General features: G+C 35.3%; 1 protein-coding gene across 1 annotated transcript in view; it reads left to right on the plus strand.

The window, feature by feature from the left end:
• Positions 1–15,502, plus strand: part of EMC2 (ER membrane protein complex subunit 2) — a 49,740-nt gene that overhangs the window by 2,705 nt on the left and 31,533 nt on the right. Inside the window, exons 2-5 of the mRNA XM_079105316.1 lie at positions 7,133–7,246; positions 7,753–7,817; positions 8,395–8,480; positions 10,231–10,288. Coding sequence (XP_078961442.1) covers positions 7,133–7,246; positions 7,753–7,817; positions 8,395–8,480; positions 10,231–10,288 — 323 coding nt within the window. The remainder of the gene's footprint in view (positions 1–7,132; positions 7,247–7,752; positions 7,818–8,394; positions 8,481–10,230; positions 10,289–15,502) is intronic.

Raw genomic sequence — 15,502 nt, forward strand, 5'->3', positions numbered from 1 at the left:
ATTCTTTCAGTAACCAAGTTTGGTTTCCACCCCATACTACTTCTCTAAGGTCTCTAGGAAAATCTAATGTCAACTCAAATGTTTGTGTTTTGTACTTCTGTACTACATTTGCTATTGTAGATCACTCCCTCTGTGAAAAGTTCTTAACTTGCTTTTTTCCCCCCCATGCTTTCTTAATAACACACTTCCAGTTTCTTACTTTTCAAATCTTTTCTCTGCTGAGTTTCCTGCATCCACTTGGCTTCTTACTTTCCTGTATCCCCAATGATTCTTTCTTTAACCATCTTCTTCATAATTATCAGTGATTATTGAAGTTGAGATCTGTAGATTCCTGATCAGTACAGGCTTGTTATTTGGTCTGTGAACTTCATGAATTTATGTGCAAAATTGATAGTATGTGTGTGTATTTCTGGCAAAAGATGATTCAGAGAACTCATCAGTTTTGAAGACCTCTAAAATGGGTTAAATGTCTTCTGTGGATAATCTTGTCAACAACCACATTTAAATTTCAGCATGTAGTATATTAAACAACATACTAAATAAACATATACTTGAATGCTGTACCAAGCACTATTCCAGTTCTTGAGGACACAATGCTGAACAAGACAGGCAAGTTCCCAGAATTCATAGAATGTATCCTGAAATTTAATTTTAATTTAAGAGCCATATACATAGCTCTCTGAGGGCATGTCTTTTGGATGTTTTGCATTAATACTTAAAATTAACTTATCCTTCTCCTGCCTACTGCTTCTAACAGCAGCATTTTCACTACTTCTTATTTTCTGCATTTTCCCTAAAAAAATTAATAGCATTATTTATCTCTTCAATTTTGTAATATAACTCCTGCTCATCATTTGAGATACAGACCTGCTCTTAGAAATTGTTTTTAAAAAATGTATCCTCTTTCCTACAAGTGTTATTTGCACAATCTCCATAAATTATAAAAATAAATTGTATAAATAAATTATACCAATCAAGTATTTTATACATATATATGAGTGTTTGTATGTATAAGTTGAAACCAGAATTTCACTTGAAAAGTATTAGTATGAGCAGTGCATTCAGTTCTGTTCATTGTTTTATTTCCTGCCCAAATTCTGCAAGAAATACACTAAATGGATTTCATAATCCACTAATGAATTGCAATATAGAGTTTGTAAAACTCTTTTGCTCTGTGCCTGAAAATAAATTAATCCTTCCTTTTTTCAAATCATGTGACTTGTTCTTTCAGAATGGCTCTTCCCAACATCCTGCTACTAATCCAACTAGACAAATTCATAGGATTATGAATAATTTAAAAGTTATTATCTCACAGGAGTATGATGTTTCATGTAAATGAATCTGTAAGTAGTATTTGAGAATATGCTATATTATATAAAGTGAAGTGGAGAAACTATAGGACTAGAGGAAGGAGTAAGTAGTGGGCATGTTTTTACATTTTTTCAGAGACCACTTGCCTTACCACAGTGACACCTAGTCCTCATGAAAGGAATAAACAGAATAATTGTAGTTTCGTAACCCTTGGTCTTGAGATTGCCCCACAGGGTTTACATAGTAGTTAATAAAACGTGCAGGTAAGCAGTGAACAGCTTCCTTTACACATTGTACATAATAAAACAACCTTGATTTTGAGGCACTCACCTCTCTGTGAGGGTACTTAGGGTAAAATAAAAAGTTTAAGCCACCTTTGAGCAAAGAGTGCTAGAAAAGTCTTTATTTCTGGCCAGTGGCTGAAATAGTTAATCAGTTAATTTCCTTAAAATCAAAGTAACTAAAATTTTGCAGCATTTTACATTTTGTAAAGTGTTCTACATAAATTACCTAATATTAAAAGTCCTAAACTCCAGAGCCATGCAGATAAGGAAAATGTGTGAAGTTTGTGAAAGACAGTATTGGTGCCTATGAAGAATTGGTGAGTTCGTGCCCTCCCAACTATAATAAAAATCAGCTTAAACACAAACAAAAAGCCTCTGACTATTGTATTATCCAAGCAACAATGTAAGGGATCCAGTTTTTGCTATATATAAAAGTTTCATCAAGGACTTGTAGGACAGAATTGTGATCATTTGTATTTTATAGCTGATGTGTTAGAAATGTCAAACGATAGGCCCAAGATCACCTTGCAGATCAATGACAGACTTGGAATTTAAATAGTAGTTGCTTAACTGTAGATCCTTTGCCCTTTCTCTACTTATTACTCTCAGGTGTAGTCATATTTTTTCCATAAAAGAACTACATAGTGAATATTAGTGGCTTTGTGTGCCATATGGTTTGTCTTAATTGTCCCTTTGTCATTGTAGCACACAACCATGGACATTAACTGGATGAAAAGAGGTGGATAGGTTCTGATAAAACTGCAAAGAAGGTGGCTACAGAATTTGACCCTGGGGCTGTAGTTTCTTGACCCCTGTTTAAATCCCCTGATATGAATGCAATGTGAAGAGCAAAGCCAGAGGTGGTGGAATTATAAAAAGACAAAGAGCATTTTCTACTATAGAAGGGTGAAGCTTCAAAACCTCTTGGTTCAGAAACCAAAAAATAATTAGTAATGTACATGAAAACAGGGAAGAATATGGAAGATAAAATTAATAGTAGCTAAAAGTTTTTGAGCACAATTCTATGTCACATTCTACACTAAACACATAAGTTAACTCAGTGCTCACCACACTAATCATATGATGCCACTATTCTGTTTTTATCTCCATTTTTTAGATGAGAACCTTAAGGGCAAAGTTATTAACTCAGCTAATATCATACAGCTACAAAGTGGCAGAACTGGAATTTGAACCCAAGCAGTTTGAGTGTGGCATTTCTACTCTTAACCACTGTCTACTACTGCCACTACATAGCTAGAAGAGAAAACTAAAGAAAGAAAATAATGTAAAAAATGAAAATATTAAAACCTTTGGGTGTTTTTATCGTTCACAGTTTTTCTGTTTGTGAGCTTTTCAGTTACAAGGGATTTTTTTCACTTTTATTTTCTAGCTTATATCATAAAAATAACAATGTACATTTGAATGAATGAGTGAAAGTCTAATCAATAGATGAAATGGGAATGTCTTAGAAATCAACTTTTCCAATAATTGACCTTGATTATGAATATATGTGGAGACAGATGGAAAGTTTAAGACCGACAAAGGTGATCCTGACATTTTTCTGTTGCTCATTTTTATGTGAAATTAGTTTTCCTGAAAATTTAAAATGAGGTGTGGGATTCACTAAAGTTTTTATTCTCAGAGAGCTTCCTTTTCTGTTGTTTTTGTATAGTATTCTTGCTTTCTGAGATTTTTTTGCTTCCTCTTGATCTTGGGTTGCTGAATTTTTATTTCACTTTTCTTTGTTTGAAATCTTGTCCTGAAATGAAGCTTGACTGTCGCTCGCAATGACGACTCTTACACGATCTTCCTCAAGCAGTTTTATTACCCCAGGTTCTTACAGAGTTCCCGTAGATCTTCTTCCTTCCTCTACCCCAGAAACCATTCCCTTATATAGAGCCCATCAGCCAATCAGCAGCCTGTCCACATGCACATCACATGGACTCAGCCAATCCATTGGCAGTTGCCCGTGGCAGGCGGTGTTCCCGTGCATCTCATGCTCCCGCTGTCAGACTTCCTGAAAGTTGTTTACCACCTAAGTGCTCCGTGGAACTTCCGCTCAGCGCCATCTTAGCTCTCAGACTTAATGGCTGATGGGCGGGGCCCGTCACACTTGACCAGTCCGTTTTGAGAATTAACAGAGGATTGACTACCTTTCAGAGGACCACCTGCTTCAGACAGTTCAGTCCTTTTTTTTTTTTTTTTTTTGCCACTGTCCACTTGCACTCAGCTGGGATCGGCAAGAGCAGATCCCTTTTTGTTTCAGATGTTCTTCACATATTAGCTCTTAGTGTTTTTCAGTGAATACGTCTTGGCTCTTTGGGCTCTCCTGTTTTGGAATCCATCAGCTTGCCACTTCCTGCTTCTTTTAGCATTCTTCTGCATAGATATTGGTACATGTAGATCTTGTAGCTATTGATAGTGTCAGTGTAGCTGCCATCATCTTTCCAATGTCATTCCAATTTGTTCTTTAAAAGAGAAAAAAAAATTCACATCATTTGTTCCTATTTTTCTCCATTTTCTGTATTTGTTACCATTGCTTGATCATTCCATTTCATTGATATGGAGGGAGCTAATGCTTACCAAGTTTCCACTGTGTTCCAGATTTTTCAGAGCAACCCAATGTATAACAGCTGGCTCCAATGTGTTGGGAGACTGAAGAACTGAGGCAGTCAGATCCAAGGTTGGGCAAAGTGAAGTTTATTGGAGGACTAATTGACAGAAGCACCATACTGGGTGGCAGTAAAACTATGTGGACACCCACAATTTGGGTCAGAGGTCAGGAAGTTTGAAAGTAGTTAGGAGAAAAATAACTGCATCCAAGCTAGAATGTACCTGTTTTATCTTAAGCTGATATCAAGAATATCAGGCACATTCCTGGTTCTGAGGATGCCAAGGTCCATGTCAGTAAAGCTCAATATACCATTCTATTGGTTTTGTTTATTTATAGCATGCTGGAAAATTATGTGGGGGGAGAATAGACTAGGATTACTCAGGTGGTCACAGCAGTTGATTGAAGATGACTCCAGTCTTGTCAAGCTGAATACCTACAGATACTCTGCTAAGAACTTTATATACACATACATACACACAAATACGTGTGTGTGTGTATATGTGTGTGTATATATGTATATATACACACAAAAAACTACATCCTTGAGTTATAGGTATTATTATATCCATAAGTGTGGAAATTAAGTATAGATTCATTAAGCTGAGGTCATTTAAAATGAGTTTATATTCAGACTAATTCCACTAATCATACATCTTCCATGACTAGTTTCTTTGGACTTTTTACTCCTTTCCAGTATGTAAGTTTGTTGGTTTGTTTGCTTGTACTGTAGTGATTTTTGTATCATACATTTCTAATCATGTTGCTTTTCTTTTGCTCAAAAATTTTTTATTCTCTTAAACCTTTAAAAACAAACTTCAAGTTTGTTAGTATGAAGTAAAACTTCTCTGAACCTCACTCATTACTTCCTACTCTCTCATTTCCTGATTTCACTATATTTCTTAAAATTTTTGTTTGCCTTATAAACTCCTTTTTGACCATTAAAACAGTTCAAGGTTATTTCTGTGCAGAGTAAGAGAAAAACTGATTTATAAGTTTCAGAAGAAGAAATTAACTGTATGTTTATCTTTCATGATTTGCCATGATTTTACCAATTCTGGGGCCATTTTTGCAAATTAAATTATTTATGTTGTAGAGCCCCTGTGTATTGTTCATTTAACTCATCTGTTCAACAAATATTTAATTGAACTGTTTAAATGTGTCTAGCATTTATGTCTCTAGAAGGAAGAAGGTAATACTTCAAAGTATGGAATATATGTAAGATTTTCGGACAGTAATAAGAAAACATGTATGTGATGATTTGGATGGTTGATCTTAGCTATGTCTTACTCATTTTAGGCTACTGTAACAAATATACCATAGACTGGGCATCCTAAAGAACAAATATTGATTCCATAGTTCTTGAGACTGGGAAATTTGAGAAGCAGGTGCTGGCAGAGCCAATGTTTAGTGAGGGTAGGCAACATACTTCTTCTCACCTAGTATAGAGCAAAGGGAAAAGGCAGTCTCTTACACCTTTTTTTTTTGGGCAGGGGGTATACCAGGATTGAACTCAAGGGCTCTCGTGACCACTGAACTACATCCCCGACCCTATTTGTATTTTTATTTAGAGACAGGGTCTCACTGAGTTGCTTAGTGTCTTGCTTTTGCTGAGGCTAGCTTTAAGTTCTTGATCCTCCTGCCTCAGCCTCCTGAGCTGCTGGGATAACAGGTGCATATCACCATGCCCAGCCTCTTACACCTTTTTAAAGGCACTCCCAAAAGCCCCACCTCCTAATATCATCATGTTGGGCATTCAGAATTTAACTTAAGGAGACACAAACATTCAGTCCATAACATTGTGGGGGAAAAAAGGGACTAGATTAGATAGCTTTTGTGTGTGTGTGTGTGTGTGTGTGTGTGTGTATTTATTTCTGTTATTAGTTCTTAGTCTGTTTTGAGCTGCTATGACAATACCCCAGGCATTTTTTTAATGAATGGGAAGTTTATTTAACTTATGGTTCTGGAGGCTAGAGGTCAAGAATCTAGGTGCTGCATCTACTGAAAAGGCCTTCTTGCTTGGGTCATTCCATGGTAATAGGACAAAATAGTGTAGAGAAGGGTAGGGAGCTGAAACTCATGGTCATCAGGCACCCACTCTTGTGATAAATAACCCACTCCTGTGATGATGACATTAGTCTGTTCATTAGGTAGAGCCCTCTTGACCTGATTACCTCTTTATGATTCCTCCTCTCAACGTGGTTTGCTTTGGGAATTATATTTCCAATACATGAACTTTGGAAGATACATTCATACCACAGCAATTCTATTCTTTGAAATTTCCAGAATTCCCTGTTGTATTATAATATGCAAAGTTGTTCTGTTGATTTTTGTCAGTGCTCTTGGCTTTATTTTACATTATTCATACTATTCCTTATTTAACAATCAAAAGATTTCCTTTGCTTTGCTTTTACTTCCTTGCATGGCAGTATATCATTAAGGAAATTTATTTTGAATAGCCCTTCATTGCTGGTAGTCTAATATAATAATCATTTTGAAAATTTTATATTCTTGGCTCAGTGAGTAAACTTCAGAAATATCTTAGATATTTTAAAATTTCAATTGTATGTATTTTTCTGGAAAAATAATCCCTGACTTTTATCAAACTGTGAAAGTAGTGTGTGACCACCCCCCGCCCCCAAGATTTAAGACACACTATTGCTTAAAGGGATAAAGCATCTTTGTAGCAGATTCATGCCATTCATTACTTTTAAAGATAGAGCACTTCTGATGCAGTTTCAGGCTTCTAAATAATCTATTCGGTTTTATACTACTTTATCAACTTTTAAATATGGTAGACTTTTACATTAATGTGAGTTTAACTTCTTTACACAAATTGATTTTCATTTTGTCAATTATTTAGACATCTTTCATTTATGTATATGTATGTATATAGTATGGATAAATAACTAGCTTATTTTTTCAGAAATGCGAGATAAAATGAGGAAATGGAGAGAAGAAAACTCAAGAAATAGTGAGCAAATTGTGGAAGTTGGAGAAGAATTAATTAATGAATATGCTTCTAAGCTTGGAGATGATAGTAAGTTCTTATGTTGTTAAATTCGGGCTTAGCACATTTCATTTATGGTTCTTCACTTTTTTTTTTTTTTTAACCTATCTTATATTTTTTCTACTGGTCATATCACTCTTACCTGTGACTTCTTGTCTTGGAAAATTTAATAATACTTTATTTTGAGAAGGAATTTTTTCAATAATTGCTGGTAGAAGTGAGGCTATCAAATAGGCATTTTTGTTTTAAAGCTTAGAAGCTGCCAGATGTCTAGCCAAAATGTATTTCATAAAGAATCTTTTAGAATAGTGAAGGTATTAAATAAGTGGATTTTTTTTTTTACTTTGTAAGTTACCAAAATATTTTATATCCCTGAAAGCATATAAGGATTCTTTCTTTCCTTAATTCCAGAAATAATAAATCAATTTTTAGTTGTAAGTTATGTTCTCTAAAATATCAAAAACTAGAGAATCCATTATTTTATGTATGGCAGATTTTTATGTTAAACTATTCCCCTCCCCGCTTTATTTATCTAGTTTGGATCATATACGAACAGGTGATGATTGCAGCTCTAGACTATGGTCGAGATGACTTGGCATTGGTAGGTATTTAATTAATTTTATCTTTTTTTTTTTTTGGTACTGGGGGTTGAACCCAGGAGTACTTAACTGCTGACCCACATCCCTGTTCCTTTTATTTTATCTTTGAGAGAGGGTCTCACTAAGTTGCTTATAGCCTCCCTAAGAATCTGAGGCTGGCCTTGAACTTGCAATCCTCCTGCCTTAGTCTCCTGAGTTGCTGGGATTATAGGCATATGCCACCACACCGGCCTATTTTATCTTATATTTAACTTACTTTATGAGTTATATATAAGTGGTTAAGACTTGGTTTCTGACTTATATTGAATATTTTCTGTAATTAGTATGGAATGTTTCTCTTAACAGTTAGTTTAGGGCTGGGGTTGTAGCTCAGAGGTAGAGTGCTTGCCTATACATAAAGGCCCTGAGTTCAGTCTCCAGCACCATTTTTAAATAGAAAACAAAACAACAGAAAAGTTAAGTAGAACTACAAGAAACTTTGGAACATAGTAAAAATTACATAAACCATTCCTTGTTACCCATGTAAATATGTAAGGTAATTAATACTCTTTGAGTCTTTTTTAACAATTATTTTTTCAGTTTTGTCTTCAGGAGTTAAGAAGACAGTTTCCTGGCAGCCATAGAGTCAAACGATTAACAGGCATGAGATTTGAAGCCATGGAAAGGTAACCAAATCTTGTGTCTTTTTTGAAATTTTCAAAAATGGAGCTTGTGTTTAGGTTCTCCTGTGCCCATGGCACATCATTCATTGCACAAAGTTTTTTGCTGATGAGTTCTAGAGTAGTGTCAGAGTGCTTCTCAGCACAAATCCTGTCAGTTACTGCCAGGAATTGGGATTTGACATAAGTGTAACCCATTTACCATCTCTGCCCTGCTGAATGAATTAAATCATGCTTTGGAGTAAGAGCTGGCTTTTGAGCCTGGTTCCAGCATTTCCTAGCTTTGACTTGACAAATTATTTAACTTTTTAAAGTCTTTTCAGATTCAGTCCTCTAGAATACAGATATTGCCAACATGTAAGGGTGTTTTGGGAAATACACATAGATACATACACTCAAAACAAAGTAAATGAAAGACACTATCATCATCTATACTAGCAGTTTACAACCTTTTTAAAAAACAATCTCATTTCCAAGTATACTCTTAACCTGGAAATGGAAAAGAGAAAAAAATGGTCTGTTCTAATTGAAGTCTTGTCCTATTGCTCCCTCTTCAATGATAACTTCTGAAGCACATCTGTAGGTAATTTCAGGAGAATTAAGAGTTTATTATATCCAGAATGCAATGTATGATGGAGTTGTTGGTTAGGATTGAAGCTGGAGATACAGGAAGGTACCCACGTGTGGAACTTCATATACCCTACTAAAGAATTTCAACTGAAGGTATGGGGGAACCATTATAGGAATTTAAGAAAAAAATAACAGTTGAATTTGTCTGTAAGAACCTTCTAATATTGGTGTGTAGTGACTAGTCTCAGAAAGAAAGCAGTTTTTAAAATTATTGCACTAGAATTATAAACTGTGGCAGATTATAGAGAGATTAGACTGAAGAAGAAAAATTGAGAGGGGCAAAAATAGGTTACAAATTATATTTTAGAAATGAGGGAGAAAAAAAATAAATGGCTTTTGGTTTTCTGTCTTGCATGTTCAAATGTTATCTACCAAATGGGAAAAAAGAAAAAAATGTATATAGGATAAGGAAGAAATAGTTTTGAGTGGAAAGACTTGTTGCGTTTGATGTATTATCATGGAATAGTTGGGTGTGAAAAATGAGAAAGTTGAATACATATTCTGAGAAAGGTGAACTTGAGGAACAAAAAACGCGGAATAAAATCTGTTTTCAAAGATTTATGTTTGTAATGGTAGGATAGAAAGATCAATCCTACTAGGTAGTGAGAATGTCATCCAGCATGACCTATGCCGCAAGAGTACTGAATATATTCTTGTTTGGTGTTTCCAACCTATAAGGCTTTTCTAATAATCAGAGACATAGAAATGAATCTTCATCTTTTTACATTACCATCTGTTTTTGCCTCTTGTTTGCTTTTTTCCTTTGATCTGTTAATTTAGGCATAGGTGTTTATACTGTATATTATATATTAATGTCAAAATTTCCGCCATATCTGAGTGTGGTTCTGATGCTTGCTCAATCTCTTCAACCAGTGTTGCTAGTTTTTACCTTTGTATTCAGGCCAAATTGAATCAGTGTTTTTTGAAGTTTTCGTGTATTTTATATACAGTGTGTTTTTATTTTAAAAATTACCATGCAGTATTTTCCCTGTTAATTGCAAATGGGAAGACGTGGACAGCAATTATGAATGCAGTTAGAGCCCTGCCAGTTAAATCTTTTTCTGTATTTACTATTATCACTGCATTTTAAAGATGACTCTCGAATTTCCTTTCTCTTTTTAAATAGATACGATGATGCTGTACAGCTATATGATCGAATTTTACAAGAAGACCCCACTAACACTGTAAGTTTGCAAATTGACCTGAGGATGATCTAAAGTTTAATTAATAGATAAAACTAATTCATTGAGGAAATAATGGAAGGATACATATGGAATCAGGTTTTATGTTTCTATTTTAAATAGTTTATGATGGATCACATTTTATTCTAATACATTTAATAGTCTCCAGTAAAATTCAACTTCCAGAGGATAGCATTTTAGAAAAGAAGTTAGTTGAAGTTAGGGAAGAGTAGACTTTGTACTTGCATAAAAACCCAGCAGGTCTTAGTGTTTTTATGATATTTTGAAGTTTATGAAATATTAACTTTTCTAGTTTGTGTAGTTATTTTTTAGTTGCCTTATTTGACAGTGAAATAAGTCATATCATTGATTAGGATATGGAATGTAGTTTTTTTTACTCTATCTTACACATGATTAAGGAAAAAATATGTATACATACATATGTACATGTCTAATAGTATTTGTTTAAAAAAATACCCTACTGAATTTTTTTTTTTTTTTAATGTTGACAACACTTTAACATATTGGCAAAACTTTAGTGAAAGCTTCTCAGACTTTTACTAAATGAAAAGATACAGAAAGACTTCAGGTATATATCAGTCATTTCCATGTATATGTGTGCCTACTGAAAGAATATTCTCAGAATTATTGAACAGAAATCAGATTTTTTCCTTTTATAGAAGGAAAAATGGTTACATTAATATATAAGTTCACGAAAGTTTTTACTTACTTGGCAAGCATTTCTTTAAAATTAGACATTTTTTAAAATCATGTAATGTATGATTGTAGATCTTAAGATACAAAAATGCTTAATAATTGGACAACAGTTACTTGATTCATTTTAAAGACATTATTTATACTAATATGGGGTTTACTTAATATTCAAGTATTTGTTTTTAGAGCACGTTTTGTCCCAGGCATTGGTCAAAATCCTTGTCTCTGCTTACTCCTTTTGATATTCTGTATTAATTTAATATTCTGTATTATAGTAGTTGAAATAATAAAGATTCATACTTTTGTTTTAATTTCTGGGGGTTTTTGTGTGTTTTGTTTTGTAAAAGGTAAGGGAAATTTTTTGATAACCACAAGCTTACCTGTTGTAGAAAACAAAAGAATCAGTTTTGTTTATCAAGATACTAATAAAAAGTAAAATTGGAAAGGTTGTGAATAATTTTCTAATATCAACTATCTTACTAACTTGCCATCTTGCTTGGTGTTGGTTCTTTAAAAGTCTGGTAAAATTCAGCAGCAAATCCATCCAGTCTTGAGCTTTTCTTTAAAAAGCATTTTCTTTTAAAATGCTTTTATTTCAATACCTGTTATTGATTTATTTTGGTTTATTATATTGATAATGTTTCCTATTCCTCATTTGCATGCCGACATGTCAGATTTATTCTTTCACATCCTCTTATGATTGTGTTTTATCTTTCTTTTTTGAATATAGAATTTCCTTAAACATCTTCTGCAGTATTGGTCTGGAGGTCATGAATTCCCCTCTTAATTTAAGGTTATCATTGAAGAATTTTATTTCTTCCTCAATCCTGAAGTGTAACTGCTGGGAATAATAATCTTGGTTGGCAGTTATATTCTTTCAGGATTCGAAATACATTGTCCTATGCCTTCTGGCCTTTAGTGTTTCTGCTGAGAAATGTGCTGTTAGTCTTAAGGGTTTACCTGTGCAACTTAGTGCTTCTCTCTTGCATCTTTTTATATTCTTCCTTTATATTGTACTTTTGGCATTTTAACCATATTACATAGAGGTTCTTTGCTGATCATGTCTGTTTAGGCATCTAAATGCCTCCTGTACCTGGATGTCCATGTTTTCCCCAAGATTTGGGAAGTTTTCTGTTATTTTATAACTGTGTTTTCTGTTCTCTCTTAATGTAGCATTTTGCCTTCTGTTATGCAAATTATATGTTTGATCTTCTAATGGTATTGTAGTGTGTTAGGCAGCTTCTCATCACTATGACCAAAATACCTGACATAAACAACTTAAAGGAGCAAAGAATATTTTTTGACTCACATTTCAGAAGTTTCAGTTCATGGTTGGCTGACTCCATTTCTTTGGGCCTAAATTGAAGCAGAACATCATGGAGGAAAGACTAGAGCAGAGCTGCCAGGAAACTGGGAAGAATAGCAAATGCACATGCACAAAAAGGGCCAGGGACAAGATATAGTCCCTGGCATGGCAGCCAGGAAACTGAGTGGCTGGGGTTGGGGGTAAGGGACATCAGGTAGTCTCACTAGCATGTCTCCAAGGACCACTGATTCAACTAGGTCCCACCTCCTGTGGTTTCTACCACCTCCCAATAAATATCATCAATTTCTTCATCCACTGGTAAGGTCTGAGCCCCCATGATCCAAATATTCCGAGTCCCATCTCCAAACTTAACTGCACTGGGAACCAAGCTTTCAACACATGGGCCTTTGGGGAACATTCCTGATCCAAGTGGTAATACCCAGAGACCTTGTATGTTGTCTTTCTTTCTGTCTTGCTGTCTTAATGTAATATTTTGACAGTTGTTCTTAAGCTTCAGTATTCTTTCTTCTGCTTGATTAGTCTGTTGTTGAAGCTTTCAGTTGAGTTTTTTTCCTGATGTACTGAGCTTTTGATTTTTACTTGGTTCTTTTTCAAAATCTCAATCTCTTTATTGAATTCATATCCTGAATTGTTTTTTTAATTCATTCAACTGTTTATTTGTTTTCTCTTGGATTTCATTGAGCTTTTTAAAAATAATTTTTATGAACACTTTGGCATTCATCCACTTCAATATCTTCGGAATCTTTTACAGTGAAGTTACAGACTTTGAGAGGTGACATATTACCTTGTTTTTTCATATGTCTTATGTTTCTAAATTGATATTTGAGCACCTGTTGGAACGAATTTCTTCCAGTTTCATGTGCTGACCTTCACAGTATGTGCCTTACTTCTGCTAATATGACATGGACTATCTGTTGTGTAATATTGAGTTTATTTCCAACTTGACTTCATAGTGTAATTTCCCTATAGCCTCTTTGGTTACAATTTGTGGATTTCAGCAGAGTGTACCATAACAGGATCATAAAGACCCATTGTCTCTGCAAGACTTGTAAGAAATGGGGATACTCCAGTACTTTACGCAGATACGGTATAGGCAGCAGAGTATGTGGGATGTGCCTCTGTGTGGTTACTCCTATTTTGGAGATATTAGCTCCCAAAGCACTATTCATAGTAACTGTTATTTGAAAATGATTCTGATCCTGGGTGCTGTGCGTATATTGAAGGGCTTGAAGCTCTTATTCTCTAATTGGAGACTGGTACAGATCTATGTGCTTCACAGGGAAGAGTAAGGACTGGAATCACAGCTCCCCCTCTGTGGCACTCACCTTCAGGCTTGTCAGCCCTATCCAGTCTGCCAGGTGCAACTGTGATTGATGTAGAGAATTCATATAGATGTGATGTAATCAACTGTTGTTTTCTTTCTGCTGTTGCTCTGGTGTGTCTGCCCCAAGAGCCAGACCTCTATCTCTGCCTGTCTGGGGATAGGTTAACAGCTGGGAGCCTATGTACCCCTTTTCTTTTCTTTTTTTTTAATCATTGTTTATTTTTATGTGATGCCTTGCACATGGGAAGCAAGCACTCTACCACTGAGCTATAGCCCCAGCCTTCCCCTTTTATTTAAGCAGAACTGTCTGTTAGGGCTCAAGCAGGACTGGGGCATGACATAAGTCAGGTTTGCAGCAAACTTTTCTGGTTGACCAAATTTTGGCAGAATGTGTATGACACCTAACATGTATTCTTTCAGGAGGGTTTTAGTCTATGCACCATGGGTGTGGTGAATGTCAAAGCTGCATGTGGTGGATCCCTAGAATGCCTTGAAGGATGGAAAGAAGAGTTAAAACTCAGAGCTCTAGGATGGAGCACATTATGCAGGGCCCAAGTTAGTGACTAACCTTGATCCCAGAGCCTTCAGACCTGACTTGAAACCACATGCAATTGATGTTGCTCCCCATCGCAGAGGGCAGGATTGCTGTGCCTTCCTCTCCCCTCCCTGTCTAACCTTTCCTGCTTGGGTTGGTGTCAGAGACACTTCCCTAAGTCACAATTGTCTCATGTTGCCACTGCCTATCCACTAAATGGAAGAGGGTATCTACAGGAACCCTGAGATATGATTATTCTCAGTTTTATGACCCCAGAGCAGTTTAGTCTCTTGACAGTGGAATCCTTCAGAAGGCTCCTGCGAATAGCACTCTGAGAGTTTATTGAGATTGCAATGAATTTCTTTTCTAAAGTCAGCTTGTTTTGCAGACTCCAGATCACCTGTTTATTTAAGCTGTTTGTCTTCAGTGTTCAACCTTCTGGGTCACACTGTGACTCTCTTTTACCTTTACTTCCTTGGAGGAGAGTTTTCCTTTCCCAGTCTCTGGGGTATCCTGCTTCTCTTGCTTTGTTATTCTTCCTATTCTCTGGAGTTCACCAAATTTCATTTTCTGTGCAATTTCCAGTGCTCACCCAAGCACCCTACCTCCACAAGCAATTGTGTTTGAAGAAGCAAACTAGGGCTGAGCATATCTGTTCTGTAATCTTGAGCCCTTCCATACCTTGTTATTCTTTCAGAAACATTTGTTGAATGTTTGCAGTATACTTGGTGTTGGGAACAGAAGAATAAATTAGATAGCATCTTCTGCTTTTAGGGAATCAGCATGGTATAATGAACATATTATGAACTTATAAATAGATTTATTAAATTCTGATTTTTTATGACTTACTGCATGAATTTTGAGCCTTGTAGACCTTGAAGAATGAGTGTGACTTAACAGAAACAAAGAAACAGAAACAAAGTGAATTGGGGAAAGACATCAGATCCCAAGTGAATGATCTGAGTAAGCTTTAGCATTAAAATGCAAAGCTCCCTTAGGGTAGGAAGAATAAGATGATTTAGAATGGAAGTTTTCAGATTTTTATTTTGAGAAGGTGATGAAATGGGACCCCTGCCTCTTTCTTTAAAGTTGTAAAATATTCTTTTGATAAGTAATGCATACTCATGTTAAAATTATATATAACACAAAATTTAAAATGGAAAAAAAGTCAGTTTCTCTACCTCTGAGCTCAACTACTCCTTCCTTTAGATAAGCACTGACACTTGTTTTGGTATTTGTTCAGATTCTTTTTTCTTTCTTGCATAGACAAGTATATGTATGTGCATGCATGTGAGTGTGTGCATGTGTGTATCCTTT

Source organism: Sciurus vulgaris, assembly GCF_902686455.1.
Source record: "Sciurus vulgaris genome assembly, chromosome: 1".
NCBI lineage: Eukaryota > Metazoa > Chordata > Mammalia > Rodentia > Sciuridae > Sciurus > Sciurus vulgaris.